Source organism: Heterodontus francisci, chromosome 25 (assembly GCF_036365525.1).
Source record: "Heterodontus francisci isolate sHetFra1 chromosome 25, sHetFra1.hap1, whole genome shotgun sequence".
In the NCBI taxonomy this organism is placed as follows: Eukaryota; Metazoa; Chordata; class Chondrichthyes; order Heterodontiformes; family Heterodontidae; genus Heterodontus; species Heterodontus francisci.
This window is the reverse complement of record NC_090395.1, coordinates 72,870,831-72,892,784: the sequence shown is the minus strand read 5'-3', so window position 1 is coordinate 72,892,784 and position 21,954 is coordinate 72,870,831. Positions and strand designations below refer to the sequence as shown.

Here is a 21,954-nt window from a genome sequence, read left to right as displayed (position 1 = left end):
GGGATTAGATTGGGCGACTAGTTTGTTTGGCCGGCACGGACATGATAGGCTGAATGGCCTCCTTCTGTGCCATAATTTTGTATCATCAGCAAATTTGGATATATTACACTCTGTCCCCTCCTCCAAGTCATTAATATAAATAGTAAATAATTGAGACCCGAGGACTGATCACTCCACTAGTTACATCTTTCCAACCTGAACAAGACTGATTAATCCTGACTCTCTGCCTTCTGTGAATTAACCAATCCTCAATCCATGCTAATACATTACCCCCAATACAGTGAGCTCCTATCTTGTGCAATAATCTTTTATATGGCACCTTATCAAATGTCTTCTGGAAATCTAAATACACTACATCTACCGGTTCCCCTTTATCAACTCTGCTTGTTATATCCTCAAAGAGCTCTAGCAAATTTGTCAAACGTGATTTCCCTTTCACAAAACCATGTTAACTCTGTTTGATTGTGTTAAGCTTTTCTAAATGTCCTGCTACTTCTTTCTTAATAATGGACTCCAGCATTTTCTCAACAACTGATGTTAGACTGACTGGGCTATAGTTTCCTGCTTTTTGTCTCCCTCCCTTCTTGAACACATTAGCCCTTTTCCAATATGCTGGGACCCTCCCAGAATCCAGTGAGTTCTGGAATATTTCGACCCATGCCTCAACTGTCTCTGCAGCCAGTTCCTTTAAAACCCTTGGATGTAGGCCATCAGGTCCTGGCGATTTGTCTACCTTTAGTTCCATTAGTTTGTCAAATACTTTGTCCCTCGTAATAGAGACTGTTACAAGACCTTTCCACATAAAAGCTTAATAGGTGAGATAAGGACTCATGGTGTTGGGGTAATATATTAGCGTGGATAGACGATTGGTTAACAGACAAGAAGCAGAAAGTGGGCATAAATAGGGCATTTTCAAGTTGGCAGGCAGTGAATAGTGGGGTCCGCAAGGATCAGTGCTGAGGCCTCAGCTATTTACACTCTATATTAATGACTTGGATGAAGAGACAGACAGTAAGGTATCTAAGTTTGCTGATGATACAAACCTCGGTGGAAAGGTAAGCTGCGGGGAGGATGTAGAGAAGCTGCAAAAAGATATAGACAAGTTAAGTGAGTGGGCAACAAGATGACAAATGGAGTATAATGTAGGGAAGTGTTACGTTGTTCATTTTGGTCGTAAAAATAGAAAAGCAGAATATTTTCAAAAGGTATGAAACTGGTAAGTGTTGTTCAGACAGACTTGGGGGTACTCGTACAAGAAACACACAAAGGTAACATGCAGGTGCAGCAGGCTATTAGGAAGGCAAATGGCATGTTGGCCTTTATTGCAAGGGGATTGGAGTACAGGAATAAAGACGTCTTACTAAAATTGTATAGGGCTTTGGTGAGACCGCACCTGGAATACTGTGTGCAGTTTTGGTCTCCACATTTAACAAAGGATATACTTGCACTGGAGGCAGTGCAGCAAAGATTTACGAGATTGGTCCCTGGGATGAGGGAGTTGTCCTCTGATGAGAGGCTGAGTAAATTGGGCCTATATTCTCTGGAGTTTAGAAGAGTGAGAGGCGATCGAATTGAGACATACAAGATTCTGACAGGGCTTGATAGGGTAGAAGTTGAGAGATTGTTCCCACTGGTCAGGGAATCTAGAACACGGGGACACAGTCTCAGGGTAAGGGGCCAATCATTCAGGACTGAGATGAGGAGAGATTACTTCACTCAAAGGGTTGTGAATCTTTGGAATTCTCTACCCCAGAGGGTTGTGGATGCTTCATCATTGAATATATTTAAGGCTGGGATAGATAGAATTTTGGTCTCAAAGGGAATCAAGGCTTACGGGAAGTGGGCAGGAAAATGAAGCCCAAGATCAGCCATAACAAAAACAAGAAATGCTGGATTCACTCAGCAGGTCTGGCAGCATCTGTGGAAAGAGAAGCAGAGTTAACGTTTCGGGTCAGTGACCCTTCTTCGGAACTGACAAATATTAGAAAAGTCACAGATTATAAACAAGTGAGGTGGGGGTTGGGCAAGAGATAACAAAGGAGAAGGTGCAGATTGGACCAGGCCACATAGCTGACCAAAAGGTCACGGAGCAAAGGCAAACAATATGTTAATGGTGTGTTGAAAGACAAAGCATTAGTACAGATTAGGTGTGAATATACTGAATATTGAACATCAGCAAGTGCAAACCTGAAGAAAAACAACCTGAAAAAAACAGTGGGTAAGCAAACTGAACAAACTAAGATGAAATGAAATAAATGCAAAAAAAGATTGTAAAAAATGTAAAAAGGAATGCAAAAAAAAGGAAGAAAAAATAACTAAAAATGACTAAAAATGAAAGTAAAGTGGGGGGCTGTCATGCTCTGAAATTATTGAACTCAATGTTCAGTCCGGCAGGCTGTAGTGTGCCTAATCGGTAGATGAGATGCTGTTCCTCGAGCTTGCGTTGATGTTCACTGGAACACTGCAGCAATCCCAGGACAGAGATGTGAGCATGAGAGCAGGGGGGAGTGTTGAAATGGCAAGCAACCGGAAGCTCAGGGTCCTGCTTGCGGACTGAGCGGAGATGTTCCGCACAGCGGTCACCCAGTCTGCGCTTGGTCTCCCCAATGTAGAGGAGACCACACTGTGAGCAGCGAATACAGTATACTACATTGAAAGAAGTACAAGTAAATCGCTGCTTCACCTGAAAGGAGTGTTTGGGGCCTGGGATAGTGAGGAGAGAGGAGGTAAATGGGCAGGTATTACACCTCCTGCGATTACAAGGGAAGGTGCCCTGGGATGGGGACGAGGTGGTGGGGGTAATGGAGGAGTGGACCAGGGTGTCGCGGAGGGAACGATCCCTTCGGAATGCTGACAGGGGAAGGGAGGGGAAGATGTGACTGGTAGTGGCATCACGCTGGAGGTGGCGAAAATGGCGGAGGATGATCCTTTGGATATGGAGGCTGGTGGGATGAAAAGTGAGGACAAGGGGAACCCTGTCACGGTTCTGGGAGGGAGGGGAAGGGGTGAGGGTAGAGGTGCGGGGAATGGGTCGGACACGGTTGAGGGCCCTGTCAACCACAGTGGGGGGAAATCCTCGGTTGAGGAAAAAGGAGGTCATATCAGAAGCACCGTCATGGAAGGTAGCATCATCAGAGCAGATGCGTCGGAGACGGAGAAACTGGGAGAATGGAATGGAGTCCTTACAGGAGGTAGGGTGTGAAGAAGTGTAGTCGAGGTAGCTGTGGGAGTCAGTGGGCTTATAATGGATATTGGTAGACAACCTATCCCCAGAGATGGAGACAGAGAAGTCGAGGAAGGGAAGGGAAGTGTCAGAGATGGACCATGTAAAGGTGAGAGAAGGGTGGAAATTGGAAGCAAAGTTGATAAAGTCATGATCATTTTGAATGGTGGAGTAGACTCGATGGCCATATGGTCTATTTCTGCTCCTATTTCTTGTATTCTTGTGAGATGAGGAGAATTGTTTCCTCTGAGAGTTGTCGGGATCTGGAATGCACAACATGAAAAGGTGGTGGAAGCTGATTCCAGAAATGATTTTCTGAGGGATTTGGACAGATACTTGAGGATGAGGAATTTACAGGGTTATAGACAAAAGCGGGGATCTGGGACTAAGCAGGACGGCTCTTCCAAAGAGCCAGCACAGGCATGACAGGCTGAATGGCCTCCTCCTGTGCTGTAAATTTCTACGAATCTTTGATTCTAGCAACTCCACTCTCGACAAGGCAAAGATCAGGAAGCAGGCAGTGTGTGGATTGGTGGCAGAGGCTTGTGATGTTAGTGCTCCAGCAGATAGTGCCCATCTTGGGATCTTTTCCTATGCTTATCAACGTGAGATGGTTCAATACAAACACTGATGGAAAACTGTGCATGGCCCTGAATGATTGAGGACGTCTCTCACTATTCAGACCTTGCAGCAGTTCTATCATGGTCCCATGATAAAGTTTCACTAGCAGAGTTGACATGTGATGTCGACAATTGAAATGTAACAGATTACACTGGACTACAGCTGAGAGACGGGTATTTAAATCTCAGCTTCACTGACAACAGCACATAGGCTTCCATGAAGGCTAAGCCCAGAAACATGATTTTTTTTTTATTTACTTGGAGATACAGCACTGAAACAGGCCCTTCGGCCCACCGAGTCTGTGCCGACCAACAACCACCCATTTATACTAACCCTACACTAATCCCATATTCTCTACCACATCCCCACTCTTCTCCTACCACCTACCTACACTAGGGGCAATTTACAATGGCCAATTTACCTATCAACCTGCAAGTCTTTTGGAGGTGGGAGGAAACCGGAGCACCCGGAGGAAACCCACGCAGACACAGGGAGAACTTGCAAACTCCACACAGGCAGTACCCAGAATCGAACCCGGGTCGCTGGAGCTGTGAGGCTGCGGTGCTAACCACTGCGCCACTGTGCCGCCCTGCCATCTGAAGGATGGCAGGGAAGACGGGTAGAGGACAGAGGTAAGTGTGGAGGGTGATGGTGTAGTGTAGTGTATCCCCAGTGGCTGGATGGTGCAGAGTGCCCCCAGTGGCTGGATGGTGCGGACTGCCCCCAGTGGCTGGATGGTGCAGAATGGCCCCAGTGGCTGGATGGTGTGGACTGCCCCCAATGGCTGGATGGTGCAGAGTAACCACAGTGGCTGGATAGTGTGGACTGCCTAGTGGCTGGATAGCGTGGACTGCCCCCAATGGCTGGATGGTGCAGAATGTCCCCAGTGGCTGGATGGTGTGGACTGCCCCCAGTGGCTGGATGGTGCAGAGTAACCCCAGTGGCTGGAAGGTGCAGAGTGCCCCCAGTGGCTGGATGGTGCAGAGTGCCCCCAGTGGCTGGATGTTGCAGAGTAACCCCAGTGGCTGGATGGTGCAGAGTGCCCCCAGTGGCTGGATGTTGCAGAGTAACCCCAGTGGCTGGATGTTGCAGAGTAACCCCAGTGGCTGGATGGTGCAGAGTGCCCCCGGTGGCTGAATGGTGCAGAGTAACCCCAGTGTCTGTATGGTGCAGACTGCCCCCAGTGGCTGGATGGTGCAGAGTAACCCCAGTGGCTGGTGATGCGGAGTGCCCCGGTGGCTGAATGATGCAGAGTAACCCCAGTGTCTGTATGGTGCAGACTGCCCCCAGTGGCTGGATGGTGCAGAGTAACCCCAGTGTCTGTATGGTGCAGACTGCTCCCAGTGGCTGGATGGTGCAGAGTAACCCCAGTGGCTGGATGGTGCGGACTGCCCCCAGTGGCTGGATGGTGTGGACTGCCCCCAGTGATTGGATGGTGCAGAGTGCCCCTGGTGGCTGGATGGTGCAGAGTAACCCCGGTGGCTGGATGGTGCGGAGTGCCCCCAGTGGCCATGTGGTGCAGTGTAACACCAGTGATTGGATGGCGTGGGCTGCCCCCAGTGGCTGGATAGTGTGGACTGCCCCCTGTGGCTGGATGGTGCAGACTGCCCCCAGTGGCTGGATGGTGCGGAGTGCCTCCAGTGGCTGGATGGTGCAGAGTAACCCCAGAGGCTGGATGGTGCGGACTGCCCCCAGTGGTTGGATGGTGCAGAATTGCCCCAGTGGCAACGTGGTGCAGAATGCCCCCAATGGCTGGGAGGTCCAGAGTGCCCCCGGTGGCTGGATGGTGCAGAGTGCTGCCGGTTGCTGGGAGGTCCAGAGTGCTCCCTTTGAACTCGTGTTGGATGATATTGTATATTCCCTGCTGGTTTGCCGTGTCCCCCAATCCTGCCTCACCTTTCAAAGTTAAACCTAAATAATGAGGAAGTTGAGTTAAATGACTAGGGGAAAACAGATCAAATCAGACCAGATTATCTGAAGCACCAAGGTCAGGCTGGCCTTTCGTTCCCTTAGCACAGATATTACAGCACAGAAGGAAACCATTCAGCCCATCACACCCATGTCAGTGGTAGCTCTTCAACTGCAGCTATCATGGTTTCTCATTTTAAATAGTTCCAATCTATAAAGAATGTCAAGGTTTGTAAATGCAGATTGCAGCAGCATGTCCAATGTGCCCTCTGCTGGCTGGTGATGCAGTGTATGCAGAGTGTGGTCAGGTTTTAAGGTGCTGTGTGAGCAAAGGTACACACTGAGTGGGAGGCTTCCAGACAGGATGAAGAAATAAATATCATTGGAGGTTGAGCCTGTCGGACAATCATTGTTCATGTCCTGGTAGCTGAACTTTAATGGCAAAGCCTGTGAGCAGGTCCTAGTTCTGGCTCTGAGACAGTTTAAAAAAAGCTGTGTGGAGAGAAGGTGCATAACACCTTTTTTGTAGCTCTCTCTCTCTGTCTCTCCCATGGCTGATGTAGATGTATAGCAACGACTATAATTTTACATTGAGGTGGTTAAGTTGGATAATTGTGTCAGGAGTAGTGGAGTGTATCGCTGTGATGCCTCCTTCGTATTTGTGAATTGGACATTGAGTTGCTGCATGTTCACTGCATCCACACTGGAGAGTTTTTCATTTTTCACTTGTGCATCAAGAATCCACATCTGCCACGGTTTGTGCAATGCAGTTTAGGATTGCTCATGAGCTTCACGGAAAATTGATCCAATACAAAGCACAGATCAGCGACCCTATTCTGTTATTGCAAATAAAATGATTAGGAGTTGGTAGCACTCTCCCCTCTGAGTTCAGCGTGTGAAGGAGGTACAGTAAATTGTGGGTTGCGAGCAAGAAGTTCAATTATGTGAGTAAGCAACGCTTTGGCAGGTAAGAATTCAATGTGGGGAAGTGTGACGTCAGCAACTTTGAATTCAAGAAAGACAAATCAGAATATTTTCAAAATGATGAGAGATTAGGAACTGTGAAGGAGTATAGAGATTTGTGTATCTAAGTACAGAAATCACTAAAAACTACTGCAGAGGTTAGAATACAAAGGGGAGGAAGTTATGCTTCAGTTGTACAGATCCTTGGTTAGACTCTGGAGTACTGAGTGCAGTTCTGGGCTTTGCACCTAGGGAAAGATATATTGGCAATGGCGGGTGTGCAGCGCAGATTCACCAGAATGACATCAGGGCTTAAAGGTTTAAATAATGAGGACGTTTTGCATATTTTGTGTTTATAAGGTTGAGGAGTAATATAGTCGAGATATTTAAAACATTGAAAGGATTTGATGGGGTAGAGGCATTTCCGCTGGTGAAGGAAACCAGAACAAGGAGGCACAATCTTAAAATTAGAGCCAGGCCATTCAGGGATAATGTCAGAAAGTGCTTTTTCATACAAGGAGTTATGGCAATCTGGAACCCACTTCCCCCAAAGACTCTCCTCCCCCAGTTAATCTCACTGCATGTCTGATTATTCTGCATGAACTATCCCATGGCCTCAGACAATCCCACTTTATCCAAAATCCATGTCTGATTATTCTGGCATGGACTCCACCTCCCACATCATCCCTTATTTTCAGGAGCATTAATTTTATTCCCAGACCTCCCCTAAAAAAATCAAGAAGCACTATTTATATTTCTATAACCACACCCACCTCAATCACTCCCCTCTAGAATGAACAGAAAGAAACCGTGGTGGAATGAAGATGTGCTGGTATTTACAATCTGAAAAGCTGATGTCTTTAGCAAGAACCTTAGAATCATAGAATGATAGAGCACAGAAGAAGGCTTTTCTGCTTATCCTGCCAGATTACAATGATTTGCTGTGTAAAATAAATTTCCTCATGTCGCCTTTGGTTCTTTTGCCAATCATCTTAAATCTGTACCCTCTGGTTACCGACCCTTGCTCGTGGCAAGAGCTTCTCTTCATTTACTCTATCAAAACTATGGATTATTTTGAACAATCTTCAGTTAGGTTTCAGAGAGAGGGAGACTTTCCATGCTGTTTTGATGTAGCTCCAGTAATGATTAAAACACAACAGAATTCCCATGCTAGATCTAGTCCAGTAGGGGCAATCGTGATTGAGGAAACATAGTGAACAGGCAGCCAATGGGGTTATGAATTTCTTATAAATACAATAAAGTTTTGAATTTTCTGTCAAATAAAAATCCCACCATGGCAGTTTCAGAATTTGAATTCAGGTCTTTTAAAAAAAAATTGGTAATAAAATTTTTTTTGACATCAGTAAAAGTTCTGTGAAGCTGTTGGATTGTCATAAAAACTCAACTGGTTCACCAATGTCCTTTAGGGATGGAAACTTGCCATCCTTACCCGGTCTGGGTCTATATGTGACTGCAGTCACACGCCAATGTGGTTACCTGCCCTGGCTGAGCAAACTGCTCAATTGTATCAAACTGCGAAAAAGATTTTTTTTAAATAGCAGCACTTTGGGATCATCTTCAGCACACGGACTGCAGGGTTTCAAGTAGGCAGCCCACCACCTTTCCGAGGGAAACTGGGGATGAACAGTAAATGCCGGTTTCTGTCAGCAATGCCCACATCTCGAGAATGAATAGAAACGTTTATGCCGAATGAAAGAACAGGTGTAGACTGGTGAAAAAGGAATAGGATTTTGAGTTGGGGGAACGGGGAAATCATTTTTAAACAAATGAACATAATTTTGCATGTTGTGAGTATATGCCCCAGAATTTCATAAGGGCACAGTAGGTCTGGTGACTGTGACATTACAGTGCCTCCAACATCATGCCGAAAGGTCATTGCCTGAAAAGTTAGCTGTTTCTCTCCCATCGATGCTGAGTATTTCCAGCATTTCCTGTTTTTATTTCAGATTTTCAGCATCCTCATTACTTTGCTTTTGCTAAATAAAGTTGCTCTTGCAACATGTCTTTCCCCCGTTTTGCATTGGAAGCAGTTCAGAGAAGGTTCATTCAGCTGATTTCTGGGATGAAGGGGTTGTCTTATGAGGAAAGGTTGAGCAGGTTGGGCTGATACTCATTGGAGTTTAGAAGAATGAGAGGTAATCTTATTGAAACATATAAGATTCTGATGGGGGCTTGACAGGGTAAATGGGAGTAGAGCATGGCTACTGTCTCGAACCCGACCAGACCCGGCGACGTGTTGGGTTCAGGTCGGGTCGAGTCTCTCTTCCAGGTTTGGCATTTGGGCTCGGGTCGGGTTGGGCCGGGTTGGACACAGTGCTGCCTTTTGGCACAACCTCTTTGATATAATTAACTTCATTCCGGTAGTCAGGTTGGGTCGGGTTGGGTCAGGTCGGGCGCAGGAAAAAAATCAAAGGACTCGGACCCAGGTTGGGTTTGGGTTGGATGTGGTTGGGTCGGGCCCGGGTCGGGTTTCAATTGCATACCTGAGCAAGCCTTTAGATGGGAGGCGGTGGAGTAGTGGTAATGTCACTGGACTAGTAATCCAGAGCCCAGGCTAATGCTCTGAAAACATGGGTTCAAATCCCACCATGACAGATTGTGAAATTTGAATTCAATTAATGGTGCCATGAAACTGTGTTGTATAAACTCACTAATGTCGAGGTCTGGCCGACTTGTGACTCCAGCAATTTGGTTGACTCTTAAAAGCCCTCTGAAATGGTGAAACGGTCTAGCAAGCCACTGAATTCAAGAGCAATTGGGAATAGGCAACAAATACACACCAGTGATTCCCACAAACAAATTAAAAAAGATGCTGAGAGCGTGTTTCCCCTCATGAGGGAATCAAGAACGAGGGGCACAGTTTCAGAATTATGGATCTCCCATTAAGATGATGAGGAGGAATTTCTTCTCCAGAGCAGTGGAAGCTGGGTCATTGAAATATTCAAGGCTGTTAGATTTCGATTTTGATTTGATTGTCAAGGATTATGGGGGGCGGGGTAGGCATAATCAGATCAGCCATGATCTTATTGAATGGTGGAGGAGGCTCCTCTTGCTTTTATTTATATTGTTATGTTTCCCCACAGATGCAAATGAACCTCCCTTCCCATGGTAATGGCAGCATTATCATCACAAGTTTCTCTCTTTCTCCATTTTTGGTGTTTTATTCTTTGCAATAAGAGGAGAGTTTAAAAAGAGTGAAGGAATCGTGCAATATGTGAGAAGGAATTGTGTGATAGTGTCAGCCTTGCACATCATGCTTGCAGCTGCATCCTGTGCCCGGTGGAGGACTCCTCCAGCATCCCACAATCCCTCAGGCCGGCCGGCTGGATAAACATGGCGGACGGCGGCTCGGCGGGATTTGTCGAGCGGCTGAAGCGGTGTGTCAGTTGGTCCTGGACTTACCTGTGGGCACTCTGGTTCATCCTGGTGCTCGGCCTCCTCTACATCCTGCGGGCGCCGCTCAAACTCTACGAGAACCTCAGTGCAGGTAAGCGGGAATAAATGCCCGGCCCGGCTGCCGGCCCACTCCCCCGACCCCGCCCCCAGCCGCAGACGCCCTCGGGTTTCCCTTCTCTCGCTTTGCCCCTTCTGGTTGCGCTGGATTGCGGCCCCTGTGAGGCGAACGTGTTTAGCACCCACCCGAGGGGCTGGCAGCCCCGGACGGGCCCTGCAGTGATGTTATTAAGGGAGACAGTGTCTCTTTCTCACTCACTCACTCACACACACACACACTGGAGCTGGGATATGGGCATCATGCACATGCAGTGGGACATGGGCAGTGTCATGCACAGGGACATGGGCTGTGCCATGCACGCACTGGCAGTGGGAGGTGGGCTGTGCCACGCTGGCAGTGGGAGGTGGGCTGTGCCATGCACGCACTGGCAGTGGGAGGTGGGCTGTGCCACGCACGCACTGGCAGTGGGAGGTGGGCTGTGCCACGCACGCACTGGCAGTGGGAGGTGGGCTGTGCCACGCACGCACTGGCAGTGGGAGGTGGGCTGTGCCATGCACTGGCAATGGGAGGTGGGATGTGCCACGCAAGCACTGGCAGTGGGACATGGGCACTGTCTCGCACTGGGATGCAGGCTGTGTCACGTGCACTTGGCCTTGGGACGAAGTTGCTGGGATATTGCCACATTGCGATCAGATGCTATTGAATATTGCTTGATGGAATAGTATTGAACTGATACTGAGGTTGTTTGTGGTCAGGAATAATGAGTTTAGTAGGTTGTCTTACTTGTGATATTCAGTTATTCCTGTGACAAGGGTACTTTGTGAGGGTGGCGTGGTGAGAGGGTAAAGGTCGCTGCCTTGGGTTTCTCATTTCTCTGCTTGTTTTTGTACTGGATATTTCGTTTAACACATTGGATTGGAGGGGTCTGATCATTCTACACCTCCAGGCACTCATAAAATATTCATCAGATAAATGCATTCACTCATTTCATTTTATGTAGTACAGTGCTGTACACTTGTTTCATATCTGGTATTGTGCCTAAGTTGCTTTTTAATATTTAATTTCCCCACCAATTGCATGAAGTAGTTTTCAGGTGATATAAAAACATATGAACTGGAAGCAACTGGATTAATGTGGAGAGATAGCTGGGTCAAGACATTCAGAGGCTATGCTTAGGCCAACCAAATAAGCCTAAGTTGGCGGCCACAAATATAAATTAGTCGTATTGACCGAGCCAGCAAGAGACAGTTTCTGACAAGCAAGAGTAACACCAACAGACTGATTCTCAGACAGAAACAAGGTAGATAATTTGGGATTCATTTATTTCTAAAATAAAAACTTGTGTGGGATGTGGGTGCTGCTGGCAAGGCCAGCATTTGTTACCATTCTTAATTGCCGTTGAGAAGGTATAGGAATAGGAGGATAGGGCAGATGAATGTGTGGCTGAAGACATGGTGCTGGAGGGAGGACTTTAGTTTCCTGGATCACTGGGTCTGTTTCTGACGAAAGTAGGACCTGTACAAGTTGGACGGGTTGCACCTGAACCTGAACAGGACCAACATCCTTGCTGGGAGGTTTGCTGGTGCTGGTGGGAAGTGGGGTGGAGGGGCGGGGGTTGGGGTGGAGGGGTGGGGTGGTGGGGCGGGGAGTTGGGTGGGGGTGGTGGTGGGAGGGGGTTAAACTAATTTGGCAGGGGGATGGAATACAGAGTGGAGGTACAGTAGGGGGAGATGCACAGCCAAATATGGAAGAGAAATTAAGTCATTCTGGAAGGCAGAGCAAATATAGACCTGTTAAGGCACAAGTGAATAATGCAAGGCTGGATTGCATCTATTTTAACGCAAGGATTCTTACTAGTAAGGCAGATTAATTGACGGTGTTGATTAACACATGGGAATATGATATTATTGTTAATGGTTGAGGGAAGGGCAGGACTGGCAGCTCAATATTCCAGGGTATAGAATCTTCAGGCATGACAGGGGAGGGTGTAAAAGAGGAGGTGGCATTGCACTGTTGATGAAGGAGTCAATTACTGCAGTAAGGAGGGATGATATCTTAGATGGTTCCTCAAATGAGGCTATGTGGGTAGAACTTAAAAACAGAAAGGGGCCAATCACTTGGCTGGGAGTTTACTGCAGGCCTCCAAATAGTCAGAGAGAGATAGAGGAGCAGATATTGAGGCAAATCGCAGAGAGGTGTAAAAATAATAGGGTAATAACAGTAGGGAATTTCAACTTCCCCCTTATCAACTGGGATAATAGTGCAATAGTGAAGCTGTAATAGTGAAGCTGTGAGACGACTATGGCTGCGTAAGTCGCGTAAGGCTAGGAGAGGAATTCACCGCAGAGAGAGGGTGAATGGCTGGCAATCCGGGAAAGGAATGCTGATGAAGACCCTGCCAGTGGTGGCCAAGCTTAGCCAACTGGAGAGGAAGGCCACTTGGCTGTGTTCGGGGAGCCCGTCCACGGCGGCGATCAAGAGGAAGAGCGGCCACATGGTCCTGGCAGTGGCTCCCGCTCACTCGGCGACTCCGCGCTGTTTCCAAACAAACCTTCCCCACAACTCCGGATCGGCTCCCGGATCCCGATCCCTGTAGTAGAACACCATTGTAAAAGGGACAATGGTGGGAGCAGATGCAATATTTTGTTTTATTACCTGCTCCCCTCCCCCCCCCCCCACCCCCTCGCACTCCCCCCCCCCCCCCCCCCACCCCCTCGCACTCCCCCCCCCCCCCCCACTCCACTCCCCCCCCCACCCCCCTCGCACCCCCTTCCCCCCCCCACCCCCCTCGCACCCCCATCCCCCCCCCATCCCTCCCCCTATCCCCTGCAGCCCCCCTCCCAGCTCCCCCCTCATCCCCTTCCCTCCAACCTTTCCCACCGCACTCCTCCTCCTCGCATCCCCTTCCCCCCCACCGGCATCCACCTACCCCTGTGTAGGGGCCCCAACAACCCCACTGTCTTGTGGGCGTCTTGGGAGAGACCACGGCTAAGAGAGTAAACCCTAACAGAAAATCCGGAGCGGAACCCCGAAGGCGCATATGTCACCTTTGGCATGTTTCCGGCAGTTCCTGCAGCCATACTGGTGCCAAACGTCATGCTCTGCACTCCTTTGGACCCCACCAGGAAGGCCGAGAGGGGGGGTTTTGACGCTTGGGCAACTCACAACCTCCATACATCCGCCCAGGCATGCGCCATGGAGAGGTCACTCCATAGTTGTCTCTCAGTGACCAAAACAACACGCAAGGCAGCAGTTACGGGTTATAAGTCCAGCTCAATTGGCGTAGAGATTGGGCGCCATGGGTTGCCTTTGTCGGTGGGAGAGGTCATCGCATCTCACTGGATAGCTACCACCCGCCTCAAACCGGGCAGCCCCCTTTCAGTAAGGTTCTGTCCCGCCACAGTCCACCTGCTTCAATGGGTGCTTGGAGCTCGGGGTCATTGCCCGACAAGTGGACTTGAACACCGCACCAAACAGCACGACCAAAAAAGGAAAGAAGGTACCAGCCCTTCGTTTTGCAAGCTGGAACATCAGAACTGTGTGTCCTGGCCTGTCGGAAGACTTTACACAAATCAACGATTCTCGGAAGACCGCCATCATCATCAACGAGCTCAGTAGACTCAATGTGGACATGGCAGCACTTCAGGAGACACGCCTCCCTGCGAGCGGATCTCTAAGAGAGCAAGACTACACCTTCTTCTGGCAGGGTAGGGATCCTGAAGAACCAAGACAGCACGGAGTGGGCTTCGCCATCAGAAATTCTTTGCTCAGCGTGATAGAGCCATCCTCAAATGGCTCTGAACGCATACTGTCCATCCAACTGTTCACCGCCTCTGGTCTAGGACACCTACTCAGCATCTATGCTCCAACACTCTGCTCCCCACCTGAAGCTAAAGACCAGTTCTACGAGGAACTCCATAATATCATTAGCAGCATCCCCAACACCGAACAACTATTCCTGCTGGGGGACTTTAACGCCCGGGTTGGGGCCGACTATGACTCATGGCCCTCCTGCCTTGGGCGCTATGGCATTGGAAGGATGAATGAGAATGGACAGAGACTGCTTGAGTTGTGTACCTATCATAACCTCTGCATCACCAACTCGTTCTTTCACACTAAACCCTGTCACCAGGTTTCTTGGAGGCACCCAAGATCACGTCATTGGCACCAGCTGGACCTCATCGTCACAAGGCGAGCCTCTTTAAACAGCGTTCAAATCACACGCAGCTTCCACAGTGCGGACTGCGACACCGAACACTACCTGGTATGCAGCAAGGTTAGCCTCAAACCAAAGAAGCTGCATCACTCCAAGCAGAAGGGCTGCCCGCGCATCAACACGAGCAGAATTTCTCATCCACAGCTGTTACATAAGTTTCTAAATTCACTTGAAAAAGCTGGCCTCTGACACAGGAAATATCAAAGGAATGTATGATGGCATTAAGAGAGCTTTTGGGCCAACCATCAAGAAGATTGCCCCCCTCAAATATAAATCAGGGGACACGATCACTGACCAACGCAAGCAAATGGACCGCTGGGTGGAACACTACCTAGAACTGTACTCCAGGGAGAATGTCGTCACTGTGACCGCCCTCAATGCAGCCCAGCCTCTGCCAGTCATGGATGAGCTGGACGTACAGCTAACAAAATTGGAACTTAGTGATGCCATTGATTCTCTAGCCAGCGGAAAAGTCCCTGGGAAGGACGGCAGTACCCCTGAAATAATCAAGAGTGTCAAGCCTGCTATACTTTCAGCACTGCACGAACTGCTTTGCCTGTGCTGGGACGAGGGAGCAGTACCACAGGACATGCGCGATGCCAATATCATCACCCTCTATAAGAACAAGGGTGACCGCGGTGACTGCAACAACTACCGTGGAATCTCCCTGCTCAGTATAGTGGGGAAAGTCTTCGCTCGTGTCACTTTAAACAGGCTCCAGAAGCTGGCTGAGTGTGTCTATCCTGAGGCACAGTGTGGCTTTTGAGCAAAGAGATCCACCATTGACATGCTGTTCTCCTTTCGCCAGCTACAGGAGAAATGCCGCGAACAACAGATGCCCTTTACGTTGCTTTCATTGACCTCACCAAAGCCTTTGACCTCGTCAGCAGACGTGGTCTCTTCAGACTACCAGAAAAGATTGGTTGCCCACCAAAGCTACTAAGTATCATCACCTCATTCCATGACAATATGAAAGGCACAATTCAGCATAGCGGCGCCTCATCAGACCCCTTTCCAATCCTGAGTGGTGTGAAACAGGGCTGTGTTCTCACACCTACACTGTTCGGGATCTTCTCCCTGCTGCTCTCACATGCTTTCAAATCTTCAGAAGAAGGAATTTTCCTTCACACAAGATTGAGTGGCAGGTTGTTCAATCTTGCCCGTCTAAAAGCGAAGACCAAAGTACGGAAAGTCCTTATCATGCAACTCCCCTCTTTGCTGACGATGCTGCACTAACATCCCACACTGAAGAGTGTCTGCAGAGACTCATCGACAGGTTTGCGGCTGCCTGTAATGAATTTGGCCTAACCATCAGCCTCAAGAAAACGAACATCATGGGACAGGATGTCAGAAATGCCCCATCCATCAATATCGGCAACCACACTCTGCAAGTGGTTCAAGAGTTCACCTACCTAGGCTCAACTATCACCAGTAACCTGTCTTTCGATGCAGAATTAAACAAGATCATGGGAAAGGCTTCCTCTGCTATGTCCAGACTGGCCAAGAGAGTGTGGGAAAATGGCACATTGACACGGAACACAAAAGTCCAAGTGTATCAAGCCTGTGTCCTCAGTACCTTGCTCTATGGCAGCGAAGCCTGGACAACGTACGTCAGCCAAGAGCAAGAGCGACGTCTTGATTCATTCCATCTTCGCTGCCTCCGGAGAATCCTTGGCATCATGTGGCAGGACCGTATCTCCAACACAGAAGTCCTCGAGGCGGCCAACATCCCCAGCATATACACCCTACTAAGCCAGCGGTGCCTGAGATGACTTGTCCATGTGAGCCGCATGGAAGATGGCAGGATCCCCAAGGACACATTGTACAGCGAGCTCGTCACAGGTATCAGACCCACCGGCCGTCCATGTCTCTGCTTTTAAAGATGTCTGCAAACGCGACATGAAGTCCTGTGACATTGATCACAAGTCGTGGGAGTCAGTTGCCAGTGACTGCCAGAGCTGGCGGGCAACCAGAAAGGCGGGTCTAAAGCATGGTTAGTCGAAGAGACTTAGCAGTTGGCAGGAAAAAAGACAGAAGCACAAGGGGAGAGCCAACTGTGTAACAGCCCCAACAACCAATTTTATCTGCAGCACCTGTGGAAGAGTCTGTCACTCTAGAATTGGCCTTTATAGCCACTCCAGGCGCTGCTTCACAAACCACTGACCACTCCAGGCGCTTACCCATTGTCCCCCGAGACAAGGAGGCCAAAGAGAAGAAAAAAAATAAAGAATATTGCACAAGGCTTAAAGGGGACGGAATTCTTAAAAGTACATACAGGTGAGCTTTTTGAGCCAGCACATAGAAAGTCTTACAAGAGAAGGGGCGGTACTGAACCTAATCCTAGGGAATGAAGCCGGACGAGTGGTAGAAGTGTCAGTGGGGGAGCATTTCGGGGATAGTGATCATAACTCTAGGATTTACTGTAGTTATGGAAAAGGACAAAGATGGACTGGAAATAAAGGTACTGAATTGGGGAAAGGCCAATTACAATACAATAAAACAGGATCTGGCCAAAGTGGACTGGGAGCACTACTTGTCGGAAAGGCTACATCAGACCAGTAGAAGTCATTCAAAAAGGAAATAGTGAGAGTTCAGTTCCAGTGGAATTTGAATTTAATAAATCTGGAATTAAAAGCTAGTCTAATGATGGCCATGAAACCATTGTCGTTTGTTGTAAAAACCCATCTGGTTCACTAATGTCCTTTAGGGAAGGAAATCTGCTGTCTTTACCTGGTCTGGCCGACATGTGACTCCAGACCCACAGCAATGTGGTTAATTCTTACATGCCCTCTGAAATGGCTTAACAAGCCACTCAGTTGTACCTAACCGCTACGAAGTCAATAAAAAGGAATGAAACGGGACAGACCACCCGGCATCGACCTAGGCACCGGAAATGACAGCGGCACACCCAGCCCTGTCAACCCTGCAAAGTCCTCCTTACTAACATCTGGGGGATTGTGCCAAAGTTGGGAGAGCTGTCCCACAGACTAATCAAGCAACAGCCTGACATAGTCATACTCACGGAATCATACATTCCAGACAATGTCCCAGACGCTGCCATCACCATCCCCGGGTATGTCCTGTCCCACCGGCAGGACAGACCCAGCAGAGGTGGTGGCACAGTGGTATACAGCAGGGAGGGAGTTGCCCTGGGAGTCCTCAACATCGACTCTGGACCCCATGAATTCTCATGGCATCAGGTCAAACATGGGCAAGGTAACCTCCTACTGATAACCTCCTACTGATTACCACCTACCGCCCCCCCTTCAGCTGATGACTCAGTACTCCTCCATGTTGAACACCAATTGGAGGAATCATTTGAGGGTGGCAAAGGCACAAAATGTACTCTGGGTGGGGGACTTCAATGTCCATCACCAAGAGTGGCTTGGTAGCACCACTACTGACCGAGCTGGTCGAGTCCGAAAGGACATAGCTGCTAGACTGGGTCTGCGGCAGGTGGTGGGGGAACCAACATGTGGGAAAAACATACTTGACCTCGTCCTCACCAATCTGCCTGCTGCAGACGCATCTGTCCATGACAGTATTGGTAGGAGTGACCACCGCACAGTCCTTGTGGTGACGAAGTCCCGCCTTCACATTGAGGATACTGTCCATTGTGTTGTGTGGCTTTATCACCGTGCTAAATGGGATAGATTTCGAACAGATCTAGCAATGCAAAATTGGGCAACCATGAGGCGCTGTGGGCCATCAGCAGCAGCGGAATTGTACTCAACCACAATCTGTAACCTCAAGGCCCGGCATATCCCCCACTCTACCATTACCATCAAGCCAGGAGACCAACCCTGGTTCAATGAAGAGTGCAGGAGGGCATGCCAGGAGCAGCACCAGGCATACCTCAAAATGAGGTGTCAACCTGGTGAAGCTACAACCCAGGACTACTTGCATGCCAAACTGCATAAGCAGCATGCGATAGACAGAGCTAAGTGATCCCATAACCAATGGATCAGATCTAAGCTCTGCAGTCCTGCCACATCCAGCCGTGAATGGTGGTGGACAATTAAATAACTAACTGGAGGAGGTGGCTCCACAAATATCCCCATCCTCAATGATGGGGAAGCCCAGCACATCAATGCGAAAGATAAGGCTGAAGCATTTGCAACAATCTTCAGCCAGAAGTGCCAAGTTGATGATCCATCTCGGCCTCCTCCTGAAGTCCCCAGCATCACAGATGCCAGACTTCAGCCAATTCGATTCACTCCGTGTGATATCAAGAAACGACTGAAGGCACTGGATACTGCAAAAGCTATGGGCACTGACAATATTCCGGCAATAGTACTGAAGACCTGTGTTCCAGAACTTGCCGCGCCCCTCGCAAAGCTGTTCCAGTACAGCGACAACTGGCATCCACCCTGCTATGTGGAAAATTGCCCAGGTATGTCCTGTACACAAGAAGCAGGACAAGTCCAACCCGGCCAATTACCGCCGCATCAGCCTACTCTCAATCATCAGTAAAGTGATGGAAAGTGTCATCAACAGTGCCATCAAGTGGCACTTGCTTAGCAATAACCTGCTCAGTGACGCTCAGTTTGGGCTCCGCCAGGGCCACTCAGCTCCTGACCTCATTACAGCCTTGGTTCAAACATGGACAGAAGAGCTGAACTCAAGGTGAGGTGAGAGTGACAGCATTTGACTGAGTATGGCATCAAGGAACCCTAGCAAAACTGAGGTCAATGGGAATCGGGGAAAACTCTCCGCTGGCTAGAGTCATACCTAGCGCAAAGGAAGATGGTTGTGGTTGTTGGAGGTCAATCATCTGAGCTCCAGGACATCACTGCAGGAGTTCCTCAGGGTAGTGTCCTAGGCCCAACCATCTTCAGCTGCTTCATCAATGACCTTCCTTCAATCATAAGGTCAGAAGTAGGGATGTTCGCTGATGATTACACAATGTTCAGCACCATTTGTGACTCCTCAGATACTGAAGCAGTCCATGTAGAAATGCAGCAAGACCTGGACAATATCCAGGCTTGGACTGATAAGTGGCAAGTAACGTTCACGCCACACAAGTGCCAGGCAGTGACCATCTCCAACAAGAGAGAATTAACTATCTCCCCTTGACATTCAATGGCATTACGATTGCTGAATCCCCCACTGTCAACATCCTAGGGGCTATCATTGACCAGAAACTGAACTTGAGTAGCCGTATAAATACTGTGGCTACAAGAGCAGGTCAGAGGCTAGGAATCCTGAGGCGAGTAACTCACCTCCTGACTCCCCAAAGCCTGCTAACCATCTACAAGGCACAAGTCAGGAGTGTGATGGAATACTCTCCACTTGCCTGGATGGGTGCAGCTCCAACAACATTCAAGAAGCTCGACACCATCCAGGACAAAGCAGCCCACTTGATTGGCACCTCATCCACAAACATTCACTCCCTCCACCACCGATGCACAATGGCAGCAGTGTGTACCATCTTCAAGATGCACTGCAGGAATGCACCAAAGCTCCTCAGACAGCACCTTCCAAACCCGCGACCTTTACCAACTAGAAGGACAAGGGCAGCAAAAACATGGGAACACCACCACCTGCAAGTTCCCCTCCAAGTCACACACCATCCTGACTTGGACTATATCGCCGTTCCTTAAATGTTGCTGGGTCAAAATCCTGGAACTCCCTTCCTAACTGCACTGTGGGTGTACCTACCCCAAATGGACTGCAGCGGTTCACGAAGGCAGCTCACCACCACCTTCTCAAGGGCAATTAGGGATGGGCAATAAATGCTGGCCTTGCCAGTGACGCCTACATCCCATGAATGAATTAAAAAAAAAAAAACAGGTTCCCGTAAAGGTAAAGGGTAGGACCAACAAGTCCAGCGAACCCTGGATGTCCAGGGATATGAAGGATTGTTGGATAAGGGGGAAAAAAAAGGAGGCTTGTGGCAGATTCAGGGGGCTGTAAACAGCGGAGGCCCTGGAGGAGTATAGAAAGTGTAGGGGGGTACTTTTAAAAAAAAAAAGTAATTAGGAGAGTGAAGAGGGAGCATGAAAAAACACAGGTGGGCAAGATAAAGGAAAATCCCAAGGCATTTTATAAGTATATTCAGGGCAAGAGAATAAGCAGGGAAAGACTAGGGCCCATTAGGGACCAAAGTGGCAATCCGTGTGGAGCCGGAGAATGTCGGTGAAGTTTTAAATGATTACTTTTCATCTGTGTTTACTATGGAGAAGAATGATGTGATTGCACTGGAGAGGGTGCAGAGGAGATTCACCAGGATGTTGCCTGGGCTGGAGCATTTCAGCTATGAAGAGAGACTGGATAGGCTAGGGTTGTTTTCCTTAGAGCAGAGAAGGCTGAGGGGAGACCTGATAGAGGTGTACAAAGTTTTGAGGGGCATTGATAGGGTAGATAGGAAGAAACGTTTTCCCTAAGCGGAGGGGGTCAGTAACCAGGGGGCATAGATTTAAGGTAAGGGACAGGAGGTTTAAAGGGGATTTGAGGCAAACTTTTTTCACCTAGAGGGTGGTTGGAATCTGGAACACACTGCCTGAAGAGGTGGGAGAGGCAGGAACCTTCACAACTTTTAAGAAGTATTTAGATGAGCACTTGAAATGCCATAGCAAACAAGGCTACGGGCCAAGTGCTGGAAAGTGGGATTAGAATAGATAGGTGCTTGATGACCAGCACAGACACACTAGGCCGAAGGACCTGTTTCGGTGCTGCATAATTGCATGACTCGAAGGTGATAGTGAACTGCCTCCTCTGACTGCTGCAGTCCATCTGATATAGGTACACCCACAGTGCTGTTATGGAGGGAGTTCCAGAATTTTGACCCAGTGACAGTGAAGGAGCAGCAATATAGTTCCAAGTCAGAATGATGTGTGGCTTGGAAGGGAACTTGCTGGTGGTGGTATTTTCATGTGTCTGCTGCCCTTGTCCTTCCTTCTAGGTGGTAGAGATTGCGGATTTGGAAGGTGCTGGTTAAGGAGGTTTCGTGAATTGCTGCAGTGTATCTTGTATATGATACACACTGCTACCACTGTGCGCCAGTGGTGGAGGGAGTGAATGTTTAAGGTGGTAAATGGAGTGCTGATCAATCAGACAGTTTTGTCCTGGGTGGGGCCGAGCTTCTTGAGCATTGGAGCTAAACTCATCCAGGCAAGTGGAGAGTATTGCATTACACTGCTGACTGCTACCTTGTAGATTGTTGGACAGGCTTTGGGGAGTCAGGCTCACTGCAGAATTCCCGGCCTCTGACCTGCTTTTGAGGCCACAGTATTTATGTGGATGGTCCAGCTCAGTTTCTGGTCAGTGGTAACCCCCAGGATGTTGATGGTGAGGGTTTCAATGATGGTAATGCTGTTGAATGTCAAAGGGAGATGGTTAGATTCTATCTTTTTGGAGATCATTATTGCTTGGCATTAGTGTGGTGTGAATGTTACTTGCCACTTCTCAATCCAAGCCTGAATGTTGTCCAGGTCTTGCTGCAGTCACAAAGCTTTAGAAGCAATTCCTAGGGGACCATGATGCCCTTTCAACTGTATCTGAATCAGATTGTAGTTTTCATTCCAGGACTTGAGCACGTAATCTAGA

General features: G+C 48.7%; 1 protein-coding gene across 2 annotated transcripts in view; it reads left to right on the top strand.

The window, feature by feature from the left end:
- Positions 1-10,050: 10,050 nt before the first annotated feature.
- LOC137383986 (suppressor of tumorigenicity 7 protein homolog) overlaps positions 10,051-21,954 on the top strand; it is a 190,288-nt gene continuing 178,384 nt past the window's right edge. For both annotated transcript variants that reach the window (XM_068057498.1, XM_068057493.1), the window contains exon 1: positions 10,051-10,223. Coding sequence is in view for 1 of the 2 variants with exons in the window: in XM_068057493.1 (XP_067913594.1) it covers positions 10,070-10,223 (154 nt within the window). In the remaining variant the exon portion in view is untranslated. The remainder of the gene's footprint in view (positions 10,224-21,954) is intronic.